Source organism: Passer montanus, unplaced genomic scaffold, assembly GCF_014805655.1.
Source record: "Passer montanus isolate IOZ18808 unplaced genomic scaffold, ASM1480565v1 scaffold341, whole genome shotgun sequence".
Classification (NCBI taxonomy): domain Eukaryota; kingdom Metazoa; phylum Chordata; class Aves; order Passeriformes; family Passeridae; genus Passer; species Passer montanus.
Window position 1 is genome coordinate 42986 of NW_024368164.1, and position 8087 is coordinate 51072.

The 8087-nt window shown below is 64.9% G+C and overlaps 1 protein-coding gene across 1 annotated transcript in view; it reads right to left on the bottom strand.

Moving 5' to 3' along the window:
* Nucleotides 1-6409: 6409 nt before the first annotated feature.
* LOC120505331 (myosin heavy chain, embryonic smooth muscle isoform-like) overlaps nt 6410-8087 on the bottom strand; it is a 1932-nt gene continuing 254 nt past the window's right edge. The window contains exons 2-5 of the mRNA XM_039715722.1: nt 7575-7625; nt 7220-7381; nt 6819-6947; nt 6410-6510 (exon numbers count right to left, since the gene is read on the bottom strand). Coding sequence (XP_039571656.1) covers nt 6418-6510; nt 6819-6947; nt 7220-7381; nt 7575-7625 — 435 coding nt within the window. The 3' untranslated portion in view covers nt 6410-6417. The remainder of the gene's footprint in view (nt 6511-6818; nt 6948-7219; nt 7382-7574; nt 7626-8087) is intronic.

Here is an 8087-nt window from a genome sequence, read left to right on the forward strand (position 1 = left end):
GCGGGCGTTGCGCGCCCCCCCGCGGCGGCTTTTGGGGGAATTTGGGGAAATTTTGGGGGATTTTGGGGGATTTTGGGGTGTCCCGGCTGATTTTGGGGTGTCCCGAGGGGATTTTGGGGTGTCCCGGGGTGATTTTGGGGTGTCCCGGCTGATTTTGGGGTGTCCCGGGCCATTTTGGGGTGTCCGGGCTGATTTTGGGGTCCTTTGTGGGGTTTTAGGGTTTCCCCCCAGCTGTTTTTGGGATCCCCCCCACTTCGGGGTCTCTGACCGGGATTTCTGCCCCCCCCCAAATCCGGCACCCCCAAAAGGGTCCGGGGGTGACCCCAAACCCCCCCCGACCCCAAATCCCTTTCGGGGACCCCCCGGTTTTGGGGTCCCCCCGTGTCCCCCTCGGCACCGGGACCCTCTCGAGGCGCTTTAATGGCTTTGGGACCCCCGCCCCAAATCCCCGCGGGGTTTGGGGTCCGGGCGGGTTTGGGGTCCGGGCGGGTTTCCATAGAGACCCCCATATCCCATAGGAACCTCATAAACCTCATACAGACCCCATAAACCCCACAGGGACCCCACAGACCCCATGGGGACCCCGATACCCCATAGGGACCCCGATATCCCATAGGGACCCCACAGACAGCCCAGAGACCCCATAAGCCCCATAGAGACCCCCATATCCCATGGAGACCCCACAGACACCCCATAAACCTTATGGAGCCCATAGGGACCCCCATATCCCATAGAGACCCCGTAAACCCCAGAGGGACCCCACAGACCCCATAGGGACCCCGATATCCCATAGAGACCCCACAGACAGCCCAGAGACCCCATAAACCCCATAGACAGCCCCATATCCCATGGGGACCCCACAGATCCCACAGAGACCCCAATATCCCATGGGGACCCTACAGACACCCCACAGACCCCATAGATTCCAGAGAGACCCCCATATCCCATAGACACCCCCATATCCCATAGGGACCCTGATATCCCATAGGGGTCCCACTGACCCCACAGGGACCCCAGAGACCCCACAGGGGCCCCACAGACCCCATGGGGACCCCGATATCCCGTAGGGACCCCGATATCCCATAGAGACCACATAAACCCCACAGGGACCCCACAGACCCCATAGGGACCCCAGTATCCCACAGAGACCCCAATATCCCCATGGGAACCCCACAGACAGCCCATAGACCCCATAAACCCCATAGGGACCCCATAAACCCCACAGGGACCCCAGTATCCCATAGAGACCCCAATATCCTGTAGACACCCCCATATGCCATAGGGACCCCATAGGGACCCCCATATCACATAGAGACCCCACAGACCCCATAGACCCCATAGAGATCCCACAGACCCCATAAGGATCCCATAAACCCCATAGGGACCCCGATACCCCATAGGGACCCCAATACCCCATAGGGACCCCGATATCCCATTAGCCCCACACGCCCCATAGACCCTCCCTTCCCATAGGGGCCCAGAGCTCTATGGGGTCTGTGGGGTCCATAGGGTCCATAGGGGTTCTACAGGGTTCTGTAGGGTTTGTTTCCATAGGGTTCTATAGGGTTTCTCTAGGGGTTCTATAGGATTCTGTAGGGTTTCTCTAGGTTTCTCTAGGGTTCCCATAGGGTCTATAGGGTTCTATAGTGTCTATAGGGGTTCCATAGGGTTTCCATAGGGTTCTATAGGGTCTGTAGGGTTTCTCTAGGGGTTCCAGGGGTTGTCTAGGGTTTCCGTAGGGTTCTATAGGGTCTATAGGGTTCTGTAGTGGTTCTATGGTGTCTATAGGGTTTCCGTAGGGTCTATAGGGTTGTATGGTGTCTATAGGATTTCTCTAGGGTGTCTATAGGATTGTATGGTGTCTATAGGGTCTATAGGGCTTCCATAGGGTCTATAGGGTTGTATGGTGTCTATAGGGTCTATAGGGTGCCCATAGGGTCTATAGGGTCTATAGGGTGTCTATAGGGTGTCTATAGGGTGTTTATAGGGTTTCCGTAGGGTCTATAGGGTTGAATGGGGTCTGTAGGGTCTGTAGGGTGTCTATAGGGTTCTATAGGGTGTCTATAGGGTTGTATGGTGTCTATAGGGTCTATAGGGTTTCCGTAGGGTCTATAGGGTTGTATGGGGTCTATAGGGTCTATAGGGTGTCCATAGGGTCTATAGGGTTTCTCTAGGGGTTCTATAGGGTTTCCGTAGGGTCTATAGGGTTCTATAGGGTCCATAGGGTCTATAGGGTGTCCATAGGGTATATAGGGTTCTATAGGGTCTGTAGGGTGTCTATAGGGTTGTATGGGGTCTCTAGGGTGTCTCTAGGGTGTCCGGGGGTCCCGGTCCCGTCCCCACCTGAGGCGCGCCCTCAGCACGGCCACGTGCCGCGCGGTGGCCGCGGCGCCGTCCCCGACCTCCTGCAGCTCCTGGCGCAGCCGGCGGCCCTGGGCCAGCGCCCGCGCCGTGCCCGCGACATTGGGGACATCATGGGGACATCATGGGGACATGGGGACACCAATGGGGACATGGGGACACGGGGACACCAATGGGGACATGGGGACACCAACGGGGACACAGGGCCAGCAGCCGGCCCGCCGCCTCGGTGGCACCCGCCTGGGGACATTGGGGACATGGGGACATTGGGGACATTGGGAACACCAACGGGGACATGGGGACATCATGGGGACATTGGGGCCAGCAGCCGGCCCGCCGCCTCGGCGGCACCCGCCTGGGGACACGGGGACATCATGGGGACATTGGGGACATCATGGGGACATGGGGACATCATGGGGACATTGGGGACATGGGGACACCAGCGGGGACACGGGGACAGCAGCCGGCCCGCCACCTCCGCCGTGCCCGCCTGGGGACATTGGGGACATCATGGGGACATGGGGACATCATGGGGACATTGGGGACATTGGGGACATTGGGGACATCATGGGGACATGGGGACACCAGCGGGGACACAGGGACAGCAGCCGGCCCGCCACCTCCGCCGTGCCCGCCTGGGGACATTGGGGACATTGGGGACACCAATGGGGACACAGGGCCAGCAGCCGGGCCGCCGCCTCGGCCGCGCCTGCCTGGGGACATTGGGGACATCATGGGGACATGGGGACACCAATGGGGACATGGGGACACTGGGGACACCAGTGGGGACACCAATGGGGACATGGGGACAGGAGCCAGCCCACGGCCACCGCGGCCACCTGCTGGGCCAGCAGCCGGCCCGCCGCCTCCACCGTGCCCGCCTGGGGACACTGGGGACATCATGGGGACATGGGGACACCAATGGGGACATGGGGACAGCAGCCAGCCTGCGGCCACCGTGGCCACCTGCTGGGCCAGCAGCCGGCCCGCCGCCTCGGTGGCACCCGCCTGGGGACATTGGGGACATTGGGGACACCAACGGGGACACAGGGACACCAACGGGGACATGGGGACACCAACGGGGACACAGGGACAGCAACGGGGACATCATGGGGACCTGGGGACAGTGGGAACAGTAATGGGGATAGCGGGGACCCTGGGGACATTGGGGGGATTGGGGACACTGGGGACACTGAGAGGACATTGGGGACAGCAGGGACCTTGGGGGCCTTGGGGACATCGGGGACAGCAGGGCACTGGGGACACGGGGGACACTGGGGACACTGGGAGGATTGGGGACACTGGGGACATCAGAGACATTGGGGGGATTGGGGACGTCAGGGATGTTGGGAGATTTGGGACACTGGGGACATCGGGGACATCGGGGACATTTGGGGACATCGGGGACAGCAGGGGACTGGGGACACGGGGGACACTGGGAGGATTGGGGACACTGGGGACATCAGAGACATTGGGGGGATTGGGGACGTCAGGGATGTTGGGAGATTTGGGACACTGGGGACATCGGGGACATCGGGGACATCAGGGACATCGGGGACATTGGGGACATTGGGGACATCGGGGACATCGGGGACATTGGGGACATCGGGGACATCGGGGACATCGGGGACATCGGGGACATCGGGGACATTGTGGGGGGATTTGGGACATCAGGGACATCGGGGACACTGGGACGTGGGGCACAGGGAGGACACGTGGGGACACAGAGGCTGTGGGGGACAGCAGGTGACAGCGGGCAGCAGGAGGTGACAGAAGGTGACAGAGACGACACCCAGATAACAGAGGTGACAGAGGTGACACGCAGGTGACACAGGTGACAGAGGTGATAGTAGATGGCAGTAGGGGACAGAGGTGACATGTAGGTGACACAGTGACTCAGGTGACACAGGTGACACGTGCCACGTGCCAGGTGACACGGGTGACAGATGACACAGTGACACAGTGACACAGTGACACAGTGACACAGATGACAGTAGGTGACAGTAGGTGACATTAGGTGACAGTAGGTGACCCAGTGACGCAGAGCCAGGTGCAGCCCCACCTGCAGCCGGTGCCGCTCCCCCCGCAGCCGCTGCTCCTCGGCCTCAGCCGCCAGCAGCCGCAGGCGCCGCCCTGGGCCCATAACCGCCAGTGCCCGCCGCAGCTCCTCCACCTGCGCAGGGAGAGGGGGCAGAGCTGTGCCAGGGCACCCACAGCACCCACGGCATCCACGGCACCCACACCTGTGCCAGGGCACCCACAGCACCCACAGCATCCACAGCACCCACAGCTGTGCCCATAACCGCCAGCGCCCGCCGCAGCTCCTCTACCTGCGCAGGGAGAGGGGGCAGAGCTGTGCCAACCTGTGCCAGGGCACCCACGGCACCCACAGCACCCACAGCACCCACAGCACCCACAGCACCCACTGTACCCACACCCGTGCCCATGGCACCCACACCCGTGCCCGGGGCACCCATGGCACCCACACCTGTGCCCATAACAACCAGCGCCCGCCGCAGCTCCTCCACCTGCGCAGGGAGAGGGGGCAAAGCTGTGCCAACCTGTGCCGGGGCACCCACACCTGTGCCAGGGCACCCAGGGCACCCATGGAACCCATGGCACCCACAGCACCCACAGCACCCACAGCACCCACACCTGGTGTCAGAGCACCCACAGCACCCACACCTGTGCCCATAACCGCCAGCGCCTGCCGCAGCTCCTCCACCTGCGCAGGTGAGTCAGGGTCACACAGGGCACCCACGGCACCCACAGCACCCATTGTACCCACACCCGTGCCCATGGCACCCACACCTGTGCCCGGGGCACCCATGGCACCCACAGCACCCACGGCACCCACAGCACCCATTGTACCCACAGCACCCATTGTACCCACACCCGTGCCCACGGCACCCACACCCGTGCCCGGGGCACCCACAGCACCCACAGCACCCAGAGCACCCACACCTGTGCCCAGAGCACCCAGGGCACCCACAGGTGAACTCATGGCACCCACACCTGTGCCCACACCTGTGAACCAGGGCACCCACAGGTGCATCCACACTTGTCCCCGTGTCCCCCCGGTGTCCCCAGGTGTCCCCAGCTGCCCCAGGTGTCCCCAGGTGTCCCCACCTGTCGCAGGCCCTGCCCCATCCGCTCCTGTGGGTGTGTCCCCGTGTCCCCCCAGGTGTCCCCAGGTGTCCCCAGGTGTCCCCATGTCCCCAGGTGTCCCCACCTGTCGCAGGCGCTGCCCCAGCCGCTCCCACGGGTGTGTCCCCGTGTCCCCCCGTGTCCCCAGGTGTCCCCCCGGGTGTCCCCAGCTGTCCCCAGGTGTCCCCCCGTGTCCCCCCAGCTGTCCCCAGGTGTCCCCAGGTGGCCCCATGTCCCCACCTGTCGCAGGCGCTGCCCCAGCCGGTCCCATGGGTGTGTCCCCGTGTCCCCCCGGGTGTCCCCAGGTGTCCCCAGGTGTCCCCATGTCCCCACCTGTCGCAGGCGCTGCCCCAGCCGCTCCCGCAGCTCCCGGTTGTGCTCCCGCAGCTCCTCCAGACAGACGGACACGGGGGGACAGAGGGTGGACAGAGGGGTGACACATGGGGACAGAAGGGGACAGACAGGGGACAGTGAGGGGACAGTGAGGGGACAGTGAGGGGACAGAGAGGTGACAGACAGACGGACAGGGGACAGACAAGGGACATGGGGGACAGAGAGGGGACAGAGAGGAGACATGGGGGACAGAGAGGGGACACACGGGGACATGTGGGGGACATATGAGGACACAGGGACACATAGGGGACATGTGGGGACATGTGAGGACATGTGGGGACACACGGGGGGGTTATAGGGACACGTATGGGCTATAGGGGACACTGGGACTATAGGGGACACCCCGGGACCGTGGCCTGGCAGGGGGCGTGGCCGAGCTCACCTGGCCGGGGGGGCGTGGCCAACCTCGGCCGCCACCTGGTCGCGCTCCTTGGGGACACACGGGGGGTTATAGGGACACGTAGGGGCTATAGGGGACACCCCGGGACCGTGGCCTGGCAGGGGGCGTGGCCGAGCTCACCTGGCCGGGGGGGCGTGGCCAACCTCGGCCGCCACCTGGTCGCGCTCCTGCTCCGCCCGCCGCCGGGAATGCTGGGCCGCCTGCACCGCCTGTGGGCGGGGCCAGATTGGACACGCCCACAGCCCGAGCCACGCCCACCGGGTGCTTTCGCCCGGCCCATTATTCCATAACCCCACCCCCAGCAGCAATAGCCCCACCCCATTGCCCTTAACCGCCCACAAGCTGATGAAGCCCTGCCCATTGCCGTTAGCCCCGCCCCATCTGCAATAGCCCCTCCCATTGCCCTTAGCCCCACCCATTGTCTTTAGCCCCGCCCCAGCCACAATAACCCCTCCCACTGGACCTTAGCCCCACCCACCGGTTGTAGCCCCGCCCATTGGGCCTTAGCCCCGCCCACCTGTCGCAGCCGCTCCAGCTCCGCCCCCCGGGCGTGGCACTGAGACTCCGCCTCCTGAGCCCGGAGCTCCGCCCCCGCCTTGGCAGCGCGCGCGGCCTCCAGCTCCGCCCACAGCACCTGCCCCGCCTCCTGCAGGGGGGCGGGGTCAGCCACAGGCCACGCCCACACACAGGCCCTCAATTCATTGTCAGCTACACAGCCCAGACCACGCCCTTCTTAGACAAACCACGCCCCCTTCAGCCCATCAGGGCCCCGCCCATTCCGTGGCTCCACCCCCTCGGGCCCCTCCCCACGTGGCCCCGCCCCTCCCCAAACTCTGCCCGATAAGCCCCGCCTCCCTCACAGGCCACACCCCTTCCCCACCCCAGAGGCTCCGCCCCCTCAGCCCTGGCCCCGCCCACCTGCTGCAGCCGCAGCCGCTCCTTGGCCCGGTCCAGGGCCCGGCAGGCTCCGCCCACCCGGGCCTGGGCTCCGCCCACCGCGATCTCCAGCGCCCGCAGAGCCCCGCCCTCGATCAGGCTCCGCCCACGTTCGGCCGCCAGGCTCCGCCCCAGTGCCGCCACCTGATTGGGCAGGGGCGTGATTGACAGCCCCAAATGATGGACAGCTGCAAGCTCCGCCCACACAACGAGCGATGGCGCCAGGCCCCGCCCACTTGGGTGATTGACAGCCACATGCCCCACCCCCCTCAGGGAGAGAAGGGGCCAGGCTGTGACTGACAGGTGCTGGCCCCGCCCCTCCCCAAACCCCGCCCACCTGGCTGCTGAGGTCACGAAGCTCCGCCTCCAGATCCCGCCGGCGCTCGGCCTGGGGGGGGACAAAATTTGGGGTGTCCCAAAATCGGAGGGGGTCCCAAAATCCGGGGAGGGGTCCCAAAAGCCAGGGGGTCCCAAAATTTGGGGTGTCCCAAAATACGGGGGGACACAAAATATGGGATGGGGTGTCCCAAAATCTGGCGGGGGGGAGTCCAAAAACGAGGGGGTCCCAAAATCTGGGGGGTCTGTCGCTGTCCCCGCCCCCTGTCCTGTCGCTGTCGCTGTCCCCGCTGTCCCCTCCCCGTGTCCCCATTCCAGCCGGGGGCCGCCGAGGGGGCGCCGGGGGTCCCGAGCCAGAGGGGGAGGGGGGGATGGGAGCCCCCAAATGCCGGGACCCCCCCTCACTCCTGCCCCCCCCGGGTGGGCTCGAGGCTTCCCCGGGGTTTGGGGGGTCCCCAGCGCCACCTGAGCCCCCCAGTGTCACCCCCCCCCCCCCGCCCCCGGGCGCTGGCGG